Source organism: Pipistrellus hanaki (genome assembly GCF_964339955.1).
Source record: "Pipistrellus hanaki genome assembly, chromosome: 10".
Classification (NCBI taxonomy): domain Eukaryota; kingdom Metazoa; phylum Chordata; class Mammalia; order Chiroptera; family Vespertilionidae; genus Pipistrellus; species Pipistrellus hanaki.
The window spans coordinates 17,788,805-17,802,645 of NC_140512.1; the positions used below are offsets into that span (position 1 = coordinate 17,788,805).

Consider the following 13,841-nt stretch of genomic DNA (forward strand, 5'->3'; position numbering starts at 1 on the left):
CTTAAAACTCTCTCTTTTCCTTATTTCCATAATGAAATGCCCTCTTTCTCAGACTCCTTTGATAGCATCTCTTCTTCTATCAGTTCCTTAAATGCGCATCTACATCGTCATTTCACTTCTTTTTAATACCCCACAATCTCTCTGAGTGACTCAGTCTTCTTCCCTGACTCCACTCTTCCCTTCCCTGTGTGATAATGATTCCCTAATTGATAGCCAGTACAGATCTCCCTCCTAGCTCTTGTTCAACTCTATCCATCCAACAGAAGTTTAACAACAGAGGTATAATTTAAAATAAAAATATTCTAGTAGCCACATGTCAAAAGCAAAAAGAAATATATTTGTTTAATAATGTATTTTACTTAACACAGAATATATAAAATACTACACATTTCAGTATAATATAGTTAATAAAGATTATTGATTTACTTTATATTTTTTTTGTACCAAGTATCTCAAATCTGGTATGTATTTTACACTTAGAGCACATTTTAAGTATTGGAATACATATTCTGTTTTTAAGATTTCATAAACTTTACAGTTGAATACTACATATTCATATTCAAGTATTCCAATAACTGAATCAAATATCAAAAATTATTTTCCTTCAATATCTACCAGCACCTTGACAAAATTTATTCATTTTATTTTGAAGACCTGGTTTCACTTTGTTACAAAAACTTATCAGTTTCAAAACTATACCTGTCCAAGTAAATTTATTTACTCTTGTGTCAACCTCGTATTATTACCATGGGATTCATGGGAATATTGCATAATCTGAAAAGAAACTACAAAATTATCAGCATCAATAAGACAGTCTTCAATTTTTGTTGGCATTTTTGCAGACAATCTAAAAGATGCTGCATATTGATTATTGTTAGGAAATCGTCATATTGATTCATGTTAGGAAAATGTATGAAACCATTATTTATTTGTATTTTAGAGGTTTCACTTTTAACATGAATTCTCTTTTGTAAATACTTTGCAAATAAACTTGTTTTCCTTGAAGTTTCAAATTTAGCTCACTTATATATAGTATGATATTAAGGGAACATACATCATTGTGCCATATTTTTGTCATTGATTATTAGATAATTGACAATTATTCTTTTTGTTTCCCAGAAATCCTAAATTAAAGCTAACCATTAGTGAATCTTTGTAAAAGTCATCTATGTCTTCACCAATATAAGCACTGACACAAAACACAAAACCATTACATTTTTTCTTTTTTTTTTATTTGAACACTTCCATAAACTGTTAATAATTCAGAGCATTTGCACATATGTGATAGATGTATGCTAACAACTGTATTCATGGCACTCTCCATAGAGTCGTTTTTAACAAACAGCACAGGAATTTTCAATGTGTTTCATATATTGGTTTGAAGCAATTTAACAAACATCAGTTTCTAGTTTTAAAATGCTGTTATATCTGGATTTTTCATCTAATATCACTGAAGCACTGGCCATCACAATAGAAAAAAAATATTTTCATATCAGCTGAAATTCTTCAACTGATGTGAAAGCTTTAAAAATATCTATGTCATGAGTTCTAATTTTTAGATAGTGAATTGACAGTATTTCCGCATAGATTTGAAACTCTTTTGAGGGGAAAAAAAATGTTACCAACATATTAATTGGGCAGTGTTCCTTATTTTGAAACTCCTGTCCGAGTGTCCTTTCTTAAAAATGCATTTTTGAACACCCACTCCTTTGCTCATAAATGTTCAGATCATCATGCTCTTGTGGTGAAATCCAAATTCCTTAGCATTCAGTGTCATGGTCTTGTCTTCTCAATCTTCTCAACGCCACCCCTTCTGTTCCCTCCTCTTACATCTTCATCCAGTCATGCTGAGCTTGTGGTTCTCCCAGAAGGCCATTTTCTCTTACTTTTCTGTGCCATTCCACTGCCACTGCAGAAAGAAGATCCTCTCCCCTCCCTATCCCCATCTATCTTACTCCTACTAGTCCTTCAACTCAGCACAGAAGTCATCTTTTCTGTAAGACTTCTTGTAACAGCCCTCTTCTCTCATCCTAGAATTCTCCTGTCCCTCATCTCACCCCTGCACTCTCTGAGTACTCTGCCATGGCACGTACACTCTGCTGTAGCTGCCTACCAGATGGTCAGCTGATAGAGGGCAAGGGTGGTGCTACTTTCTCCTCTATTTCCCAAGCACCCAGAAGAGCCCCTGGCATATAATGCCTGCTCAAAAAAGGTTTTCGGCATATTCAGGAAGTATCACATCATTTATTTTATTGAGTGTTTCATTGGATACCTGACTATACTTGAATCATAAATGTGTCCTGTGTATAATGGGTTCTATTCTTTGCTTTAAGAGTAATGTATTACTTATAAATATAACTAAATAGTCAGATATCTTATTTTAGGATGTTCATTGGCATTTTAAAAAAAGCTTTTTTAAAAAAGCTTCTAGCCATTTTATTTTTCTATGACCTAAGTTTTGTGATTGTTTAATACTGGATTTTGTGTTTGTTGCTAATCCATCATCTTTCCCCTTTGCTCTCTTATTTCAGCTCCAACGGAAGCCACTATGCAACTACACCTAGGTAAGTGTTTAAGGCCCCAGTGTCACTAACCCACTTGCCCCACTCCTCTGGCTTTGTGGACAGAAGAAGCTCTCTGCACTCTCTGATTTGCTGATCATTCAGTGAAATCAGAGTCAGGTCCAGATTGTGCTTGAACACAGGAACTCACCAAGGATGATCGTGCTATCCAGCTGAGGGCTAATGGAAGGACTTTTAAACCTGTTAGTCCATTCATCCTTAGGATCCTGTTGAGTGTGACCATTTGACAGAATATTCTACTGCTGAATTTTCCCTAGTGCTCCTATCCACCGTAAGCAGACCATAGAAGTGATGGGTAAGGAGCTATGAGTATGGAGGAATTCATCTCACTTCAGATTTGAGATGTCTGCTCAAATTAGCACTACATTGTAACAAAAAGAACTAAATTGGTCATTTCTTCAGAAACTGAAATGAGACTATTGCAATAACTATGTGCTTTGTTTAATGGCATCCTATTACGTTTATCACCCCTCGTTTTTCTCATGATCTTTTCACTGTGCCAGGCACTGAGTGGGCCACAGTTCCCAAACAGTTCAGGGTTGTGTGGTGATTAAGAGTACAAATGTTGGAACCACACTGGCTAGTCTCACCTTAACCACTTCCTATCCATGGGACATCAAGCAAGTTACGTAAACCCCTCTGTGCCTCAGTTTCCACATTTGTAAAATGGAAGTAATAATAGTACCTATCTCCTAGGGTTGCTATGAGGATGGATTGAATTCATGTTTGTAAAGCATCTAGTCAACAACATAACAGTATTGGAAACCAATAACTATATAAACAACCATAGAGGCTTACCCATGCCTTTGTAAAAATGCTCTATGAAACAACTTTAAGAGTTAAATTTTTTTTTCTCCCTCTCTCTTTCTCTCTCTTTCTCTCTCTTTTTTTTTTTTTTTTTTTTTTTTTTTTTTTTTTTAGTGAAGACCTGTTTTAAAAGCAATGCCCTACACTAGGCTACTTAATAAGAATGAAAAGAAGCCATCCTGACTGGCCTCAGCCTTTTCAGGTGTCTCTCACTGTGGGACTTACAGATGAGTCAGTGATTTGTCTCTTGGGCTTTTCCTTTCAATCTGGAAGCCCAATTAATTTATTTTTCTCTTTGGAAGATCTGCCTTGAGAAGCTCTACTTTTATGTGATGCTACAGCTTGGGGCATCTCTTCTCTGGCAGACAAACAAGCACTTAGAAGCATGCCTTCTGGCCGCAGAGATAGGCTGGTGACTCACAGTGGCCAGGCTGAGTCTCTAGTCTCCGCCACGCTGGGTATTGGAGAGAGCTGTATCCTGTAGGCATATCGGGCACTGTGTCTAATTGTTCAGAGGAATCGTTAAGTCACTCCCATGCACAGAACACATCACAGTGTTCTCTCCCGTGTAAACCCCTATTCTCCCTGTTATAGTGCCCAAGGCTTTGAGTCTGAAAAGCCATTTTTCACAATACATGCTGATTCACTGGTTTCCCAGCCTTTGTTATGTGATTTCCTGCTGGCAGACCTGCTATAAAGAGGGTGAGGATGGCTATACGTGGTGCTATCACCAAAGAGAATTTAGAAGTATGCTTCCCAATATTTGGAGCTGAATTTAATTACTCAGTGAGCAAAATAAAAAAAGGTAAATGTCATGTTTTTTTGGGGGGTCGGGGGAATTGGGAGGTTATTTTTTGTTCATTATTTTTCCATAAAGCATATGTAAACTAGTTCAAACATAATTATACAGGCTCAGAGAATTTATGTTAGTTGAAACAAACTTCCCAAGCAAAACCATGGGAATCAATAGGAGAGTTTTTAAGCACAAAATTTATTTTTTTTCACCTTGAGTAGAAATAATTATCATTTCTCATACAACCTTAAAAATGAGCTGACTGACATTGTAGCTGGCCATGAAATTGTTTTTACTCACCCACCCTCTATTCAATGCAAATATCACATACTCTATTGCTATGAAAACATCCTTTGTTCTTAACATGCCCAAAGATTTTCTGGATTATATTTAAAATGGGTGTTTAACGTAATCTCAAGTGTAGTGATAATATATTGAAAATTACTAGTGGTTCCCTGGCATTCCTTCTGACTTCTAACATGACTTTATTGGGGACTTCTACTTATTTGTGTAGATTATTTCTCCTGTGCAGAGCTGAGGGGGAAAGAAGTTAACTTTAAACACATTAAATAAATAAATAAATAAAAAAGAGTGAATATAGGAAAGGAGAGAAAGCAGGAGGGTTATAGGGAAGAGAAGAGGAAACGGGTTAGTAAATTCCAGCAATGCTAGCTGACAACGAATAGAGTGTCCTGTTTCTTTCTACACTTTAAAGTGAGTTGGAAACAGAATCTCTTTGGGAGTGTGGAGCTATGAGAGGCAAGTCTTGTGTGACCTCTCCTTATTGGTTGGTGCTGACCTTGGTCTTCCTGCCTTTCCAGTCTAATGACACTTCGGTAGGGTTTCTCTTTGGGGGCTCTAGTTTCCAGATTTCTATGTTTCTAAACAACACAACCTTTACCCTTTTCCCTTAGCAAAGCAAATGTAATCAACTGCTCATTTAAAATTCATCTTAAGGTCAAACTATTATTTCTCATAAATGCAGCACATTGAGCCTTTTGTGTAGCCAAATCTATTGTTTAGTATACTTTTTTCTAAATACTTTTTTTTCCTTTTAGCTGAAATACATAGCGACAGTATTATCCTACGAGATGACTTTGATTCCTACCACCAACTGGAATTGAATCCAAATATATGGTAAGTTACAGGAATATGCCTCACTTGGTTTTTTTTTGTTTGTTGTTGTTTTTTAATGCAAAAAGGAAATGATGCTGATGTTCCCTTGAAGCAGTTACATACAAATAAATTTTTCTTTAATGCTAAGATATCAGTAAGAATTGTTTAACTAGGGACCTGGGCTTAATGTAGACTACATATGTCTATTTCTGACTTAAGAACTGAATCTAGGTATCCCTCAAAGCCATGGGTGTGGTTAGATGTTTTTTTCAGTTGTATACACAGAAAACATTGAGTTTTAATGGTCTAATTATTGCATTTATATAAGCAAAAGAACGGAAATGAAGTGACATGATTTGAATCACACTTCCAAATAACTTCTAAGCCATTGGGTCAACTCATTATTATACTCCAATCACTTCTTCAAAGGCTATTTAGGTATGATTTCATGAGTATTTTGAGGGCAAACATATAATGAACCAAAACTCATTTGTTAAAAATTTGTTGACATGGGCACAGACAACAATGTGATGATTGCGGGAGGTCAGGGGTGTGGGGGGCGGGAATGGGAGATGGGGGATGGGAATGGAGGTGGAAGAGGGTATAAAGGAGATAAGTGGAGATGGAAAACATTAAATTTATTTTTTTTAAAGAAACATTAAATACATACATGGATGCATGAATTTATGGGCAATTGTATCTTTGCTGACTTTGGATAAACTGGCCTGTCCATCCAGTGCTACAATCAGTCTGCACAATTTAAGAAAATATCTGAATGTGGATTTTCTGTGATGCTCAATATTTTGTATACATAATTACGAGTTCAAGATAAAGTAGAAGATCTAATGTAAACTTTCAAGCTACAACCAAAATCCAAGCAACACTCAAGACTAGGAAGAGAATAACCATTTTATTATATCTTCAAATGTTACCATATGATACCTATTTCTGTTTCTGTTGAACAGATACTAAGCAATAACTATCTTATTTATACAGTAAATTAAAAGCATGTATATTTTTTTTCTGTCAGGTAATTTATAGTTTAGTAAAGGAAACAATAAAAACTTCTCTTGCAAGAAGAGGCCCTTGACCTGAGAGTAGCAGATGACATATAGTGTTGCTGCTTAAACACTAGGAAGAGGAACTTTTTATGTCTTTTCTAGAAGGGAGTATAGATCTATAAAGTGTAAATATATAAACAGAATCAGACTAGACAGTCTCATAATTTATATGTAATTTAAAGAAATAATTTTCAGCAAAATTTCATCTTCCTATGAACATGACCTAAATATAAATTTTTAAAAATAAATTGAAACTCTTTATTAATAAAATACAAAAAAAACACTATCAACAACAACATCAAACACCAAAAACTTTCTAAGCACAGCTTTTACCCTGGAAAAATTCTCTCCTGACACTTGGCTGTTTCATATCCATTAATGTAGATGTTATCGGATGATTTGTTTCTTTCAAGGCAAGTTCATTTCTGTCAAGTTAATTCATGGTCTTCAGTGAGTTTTCCTGACAAATACAAAATGTGACTTTTATTGTGGCTCAAGTTGTGTTGTTTTTAAAATCAATGAAACGTGATTGATTTTGCTTCACCCATTTTCATGACTGATCTATGATTTCCTGACCAGAGTTATGGATTTTGTGTCCCTTTTATTTAAGGTATGGTTTTCCATGCCTTAAATTAACTCTAAACCTTTTATTAACTCTAAAAAGCCACATAGTCCTGTCTCCTATCAAATATGCTTCAGAGTAAATTCACTTTATCCCTTATTGCCCACCAGCTCTTTCATCTAGCCTCTTCAAGATAACAAACAAACAAACTACAAAACAAAGCAAGAACCCAAACTACGAATCTCTCATCATTTGAGAGATAACTTTGTTGAACAAAAGGTGTCAGGGGTTCTAAAGTCAGGCCAGTCTGGTTTGACTGTTGAATTAGGCACTTGCCAGCTGGGTACCGTGAGAAAAGCAAAATGCTTGCTTCACCTCTCTGAGCTCCATTGTCTGGTCAGTAGAAGTAAGACTAATGCTGTCCTTAGAGCACTGTTTTAAAGATTGGTAAGTCTGAGGAGGTCTGGCACCATGCCTGGTGCACTTTAGGTGTTCAATACACGTTAGTTCCCTCCCCCATTCCCTCTCTCCTTCCCTTCTCTATCCTTCCCTTCCCTCCTTCTCTTTCTCTTTCCCCTCCCTTCTCTTCTTCTCCCTCTTCCCTTCTTTCTTCCTCCTGTGGTATTTTTGCACATTGGTCTCCTTATCTCCTTTCAGCCTAGATATGAACGAAGATAATAATTATTAACATTATCTCCAACCAGATTGTTTAAATGAGTCTCCAAGTCTTCCCTTGTTGCATTTGGATGAAAAAATAGACATCAAATTAAATATACCTGTATTATATTATATTTGAAGTATAATGAAAATATAGTATGGCAGAATCAGAGAAAAGGGGAAAAGAGGTATTGGATGCCTTAAACCCCTTAAAAAAAGACATAAACTCCCTAAAGCCAGAAACCAGAACCCAGTAAAATTAGATATCTCAGGAAATATTTTCAATAAAGTAGTAATAGGGCCAACTTCGTTTTTTAACTTCACTCTCTTGAAATCTCTGTTTTCTTGGACACATATTGGCATGTGAGTGTTGTTCTTTATATTGCCTTTGGTTTTCTTCACCCCGCTGAATTAGAAGCCCCTGGGTAACTTTGTGGCAGCGTGGAAGGAGGGTCCTTGCTGCTGGCACCCTCCCTGTGCCACTGCCACAAAGGCAGAAACGAAGTGCCTGGTGTGCTGCCTTTGGCCAGAGTCCCTTGACTAAATGCATCATCAAGTCATTTTTCACAAGAGAAACGTGCTACTTTTATGAGCATGTTTCTCCCATATGGTTCAAAAAGCATCCTAAATATTGTTTAATTTTCAATTTTTAAGGACAAGCAAAAAGAGAAATTAAGAAACTTAAGTTTCTTGTCTCTACATCACGTCTATACAATGATGGAGAGGTAGATCAGTTTAAAAGTTAATCACTCATAACTTATTTGCTTCTCTCAACTTTATCTAATGAACTTTCTATGTCATGTAATTCTTGACATTCAAGTTTTCTCATGTACAAATGACTATATTGCAAAAAGATACTATTATTATGAATGAACATAACAACCAGGTAACTCTTCCAAGTATGTGACAGCAGTTGGAATAGAACCAAGATAGTTTATGACACCAGCTCAATATTGAATGTACTGTCTGTCTACTTGGTTTAAATATTAGATTAGATCTAAAAAGTAGTATGTGTACTTAGTGAAAAGTCCAAGAGTATTAAGAAAGTTATGCCAGTAAGTCTTGCTCCCGCACTAGACCTATGTCCCCTTCCTCCGGAGGCAACACTGTCAACAGTTTCTGCCAGTTCTTCCAAAGTTGTTTGTGCTCACAGGGGCATAGCAGTTATGAATTCTGTTCACAAACTTGGGTATCAGAGACATAAAATGTCCTTTATTCTTTCATAACCCAACTTAATTTCTTTTTATTGTCCCCCAGTGATGGAAACTTAATTTCAGGCAACTTTGTCTAGCCCTCTCCCATTTTTCTGATGTTGTATCTAAGTTTCAGTTGACTTATTAGTGCAAAAGCCAGCGTTTCTCTAGTTGCCTGTTCCTGCAGATACTCACTGAGTCCTCCCCAACTCATCTAGTCTGTGGTGACTGGTCCATGCAGATAGTCGTCATCCCTCCCCTGTCCACTCTTTCTGGCCAGTGGCTCTGTTTTAAGCCCTGCGTAAGGGCCTGGAATTGTTCTGCTGCTCCTGGACCTGGACGGTGGGCCTCTTAGTGGTGCTGTGCTCTGGTGTGCTATCAAGAAGCTTTGGTCCTTCGGCCTCCCTCAAATGCAGAGCATAGACTGTTTCTGCCATTTGCCCCGCAAGTCTCTCTGGGCCCTGTGAAGGAAGCAGCCCTTTATTGTTCCACTCTCCCAGTGGGTTCTGCCGTGTTGTTTCAATTATCAATAATTCATACCTTCTTACTGCTCAGTAATATTCTATTGTATGAGTGTCTACTGTTTATTCATTCTGCCATTGGAGGAATCTTTATGTGGTTTAGCAGGTTAGCCCTTTAATGCTTGTTTTCTGACGATCACAGAAGACATCCACAGTTATAACATCTCTAGCCTCTGAGGTTCTAGTGGGAAACTTGGGACTATTACAAAACATGATGATTAATGGCAACTAGAGGACAACAGATGTTTCCCCTCCAGCACAGGAATGATAGCAGAGATGTCCTTATTAGCAGAGATCAGGGAAGAACCGGAGTCACTCTGCAGAAGGAGATCTGAGATGAGTAAGTTGTGATGCCAGCAGGGAGGTAAGACATCAAGAAGAAAGACACAAATGAAGTTGTTTCAGGTCCTATGGTACCAGAAGACCTCTGTCAAGTGGTCAGTCACTGTATCTATCATACAGAAAGCCCACAATTTACAGCTAAGGAAGCTAAAGCCATGACTGGCATTGCATAGGATTGCTTGAATCAAGAAAAGACTAGAACATTTCCATTTTTACAGGTAAAAGATAAGACTACAAGGTCAGCCCGGCTGGCATGGCTCAATGGTTGAGCGTTAACCTGTGAACCGAGAGGTCACAGTTTGATTCCCAGTCCGGGCACATGCCCAGGTTGTAGGCTCGATCCCCAGTATCGGGTGTGCAGGAGGCAGCCAATCGGTGATTCTTTCTCTTCATTGATGTTTCTATCTCTCTCTCCCTCTCCCTTCATCTCTGAAATCAACAAAAAATAAAAATATATATTAAAAAAGACTACAAGGTCAGGGAAATAGAGATCTCAAGTTGCTGCTTCATTTGGTATTTTCTTGAAAATGCTAATTTATTGGAGCAGTTATCCTGAAATGGAGCAAAAAGATTGGTAATTTGGCTCATTAAAGGTAATTTTCTTTGACATGTAATTGACTCAACAGAGAATATGAAAAGACAGGTTTTAGGATGGGGGTTGAGTTATGCTAGCTGAAGTTATAGTCCGTGATTAATAGCTTAATAACAGAAAAGAAGTCAAGCCAAGCCAACGGTAAAACAACTTCTCAGTTCTTTAGTGTCTTGGATTCCCCATCTATATATATAAAAAGCCAGAACCTAACACAGGAACCACCAAAGGACCAGTCACACACTGACCACCAGGGGGTAGACGCTCAATTCAGGAGCTGCCCCATGGTGGTCAGTGAGCTCCCACAGCGGGAGAGTCACTCAGCCAGAAGCCAGGCACACGAGCCTCTCCTGCCTCTGGCAGGTGCAATCTCCAGCAATAGACTGCAGTCCCAGGTGGATGGCATGTAGCTGCAATGGCCACGAATCAGCCATCACCGGTCCCTGGAACTCTTCCTTCAGACCCTGTGGCTGCACCACACCCCTTCTTACCTATTGCCCTCTGGGTCTCAGGATGCAGGCTTGGGAAAAATCCACAGAGACACTTCACAGACATACTACTGGGCCGGCCCCCATCTGAGGAGCAAGTGCTGGTGAAGTCTGGCCCAGTGACCAACACCCACAGGAGTCCATGCCGGCAAGCCCTTCACAACTTCCACCTACCACCTGGCTTGCTGGCCCCATCTCCCAGAAAGGTCCGAGACCTGGCACTGAACACCTGCTCCTGGATCCCTGCAGAGCACTGATCAGCTCTGGACTGAGGAGCCTGAAATAGCTGACAGGCTCCTGGAACTCTGCCTCCCAGAATAGAGAGAAAATCTCATCCTTTACCAATTACTCCAGAGCTACAGAGGAAGGCAGCAATATAAAAATGGCCACAAGGTGGTGACTGACAATCGGGGTAAAAGTCAAAGAGATGGATCTGAAGGGTGGGGGCATGGGAGAGAGAGCATTCCCTCCCTCCAAGATCCCCAACTTTGTATTGTTCACCTCCAAGCATCTCTTATCGGGCTCTGAGCAGTGGACAGCATTTAGCACAGCCCAAGGTGTTCACTGAGTGACCTCCCAGCTGGGAAGGCGCAACCCTGGCTGCAGAAGGGACATTTGGAAATATTTTTTTCAGGAAGCTGTGAGGAGGAGGACTTCCCGTTGACTCAAGGAACATGGGAACTCCCCAGGCACGCAGGGTTTCCTTTCAGTATGCTCCTGATTTCCTTTTAGTGTGCACAAATCAGTGCACCAGACCACTAGTAAATAATAAAAACAAAGGGGACTCAATTTATTAGCCAAGTATGAGAATCACAGTTAAGTGCAGTTTCAAGGCAATCACAAAAAAGTAAGACTGATGAACAATGTCCCTGAGAAAGAAATTGGATAAAAGTCAATAGACGTGGCTCTCTCTCCAGCAGGTCTAGGGGCAGGAAGTGTGGGAGATAGCACTGGGTGAGGGGGAGCCCCTAGCCATGGACACCGAAGTCTCCACACCACTGCTGAGGGGGTCTCAAGAGGTGGTTTTTGTAGTGACAATCATTTAGAAGACATATGACCCAATAGGGTTAACTGATGGAACATGGAGCATGAACCTTACATTTTTCCAAGAGCAAGTTACTAAGGGAGATTGTGAATAATAGAAAAATCAGGCAAAATATTTTCTCTGATGACATATCTTTGCTAGAACCTATTATATATCAGTGTATTTTGAGAATTATAAATGCGGAATTATAATTTGGTGTATAGGATTTGATGGTCCAATATTCTGATCTTGGTTGCATCTTTTCTACTTTTTCTCTCACTCCCTCCCACTTGTTTTACCATCTCTCATTCTCATTTCTCTTTTGTTGATAAGTTTGTTCTCCTATTCCAAAATCTTTCTCTAACCTTCCTCTCTTGCTTCCTTCCCTCACTTTTCTTACCATTGTGTAAATACTGAGGGGTAAAGCTTTATATGCAATAGAGGGGTTATTCAGAAGGTGGCCTACTAATAAAACAAGGTGTGAATCTGGAGGCATATTATTTCCTTCTTTAATCTCTGTTTTAGATGACAGAAATAAGAGCTCACTTTGTGGAATTAAATGTCAAGTACATTTGAAAGAGTGAGAAAATATTTCTTTAAGCAGCATGTAGTGGAATTCACCATAGTAGGAGGTCAGAATATTGTATGCAGTAGTAGCATATTAGAGGGTTATTTTAACTCAAATAATATTTGTCATTGTACGTGTTAACAAAAGAAAGATCAAATTTAAAACCCCCTAGTGATATAAGAAGAATTTTCTTACCTTCCTCAGTGAGAAGTAATGAGAAAGAGTGAGCTAAAAATGGAGTTTGTAATTTTCACCTTTGGAACATGTTTTAGCTCCTTAGAAATAAGTCATGACATTGTTGAAGGTGATATTATTCTCAGTCTCATAGAGTGAATGTTTCTTGCTGTTTTTTTTCTAAAAATATTCCACATTTACAAAGAGAATATATTTTTTAAAGAGCTTGATCTTTTACTAGTCATGCCGTCATGCCCTCTTTATCATAAAACTAACTATGGGCAAAAGTTGAGTGTTCTCTGCCCTAAATGGTTTGGCTCAGTGGACAGAGCGTCGGCTTGCGGACTGGTATGATGTTTGGGTCCCACGTTTGATTCTGGTCAAGGGCATGAACCTTGGTTGCAGGAACCTTTCCAGTAGGGGGTGTGCAGGAGGCAGCTGATCCATGTTTCTCTCTCATTGATGATTCTAACTCTCTATCCCTCTTCCTTCCTCTCTATAAAAAGTCAATAAAATATATATTTTTTTAAAAGTTGAGTGTTCTAGTTGTTGAAGTTTGAATGGAAAGTACAAGGAGCTCCAGTGTCTCCAGAAGAAGTCAGCTGAGTACCCTGCTACCAAATGGCCCCTAGGGTTCTCTTTCCTTTGGTAGATTGACCGTCCCTCGTCTATCCCCGTCTTGCAAGCTCACACATCAGATTTTGTCAGTATCAGTGTTGGCTATATCTGGGGGAAGAGATGTATTATCTTTGGGTCAGGAAAATGATAAGTACTTTTTATAGTCAGAAATAATATGGACATTATTTTAAAATCTCCATTCAGAAATAGTAGTGAATAGACAATTCTGGCTTGTTGAATGCCAGATTGCTGCTTCTGAGACTGAGTCCCAGACACTGACTCCTCCTTCAGAGGCAATAAATTATGAACAGTTAATACAGTGTCCTCCGTCTTGGGGCAAACAGCATGCATCTCAAATGAGAATTTGATGGTAACTGATTGTCAGTGAGTTTCCAGGTGATTAACTTGTTTCAGCAGAGTGCCTGACTAAAGGCTGAGTGATTTCCCTCTGATCTGATCAGAAGAATGAGCCATGTAATTAGATTGCTCTTGAGGAAATGATATTTCAGTTATTTATTTATTGTTATCAGGATGATGTCACCACCAACCATTCATAAATCTCCAGTTGTGAGAAGGAGCCAAATTTTCTCATTAATCCACCTGCTCTGCCCTGTATCCTGAAAGTCCCTTGTAAGTCACCACAGTTAATGGAGCCTCTGGACTTCAGAGACATTTCACTTTATCTCCCTCTGTGTGTTCTGAAAGGGTGCTTTTGACTTGTTTTCCAGCTTAACAATTTCAAAATC

At 38.6% G+C, this 13,841-nt stretch overlaps 1 protein-coding gene across 2 annotated transcripts in view; it reads left to right on the forward strand.

Annotated features, from left to right (window-relative positions):
- Nucleotides 1-13,841, forward strand: part of RELN (reelin) — a gene marked incomplete at its 3' end in the record, with an annotated part of 380,746 nt that overhangs the window by 155,766 nt on the left and 211,139 nt on the right. For both annotated transcript variants that reach the window (XM_084897797.1, XM_084897796.1), the window contains exons 5-6: nucleotides 2,532-2,564; nucleotides 5,241-5,319. In XM_084897797.1, the coding sequence (XP_084753923.1) occupies nucleotides 2,532-2,564; nucleotides 5,241-5,319 (112 nt within the window). The remainder of the gene's footprint in view (nucleotides 1-2,531; nucleotides 2,565-5,240; nucleotides 5,320-13,841) is intronic.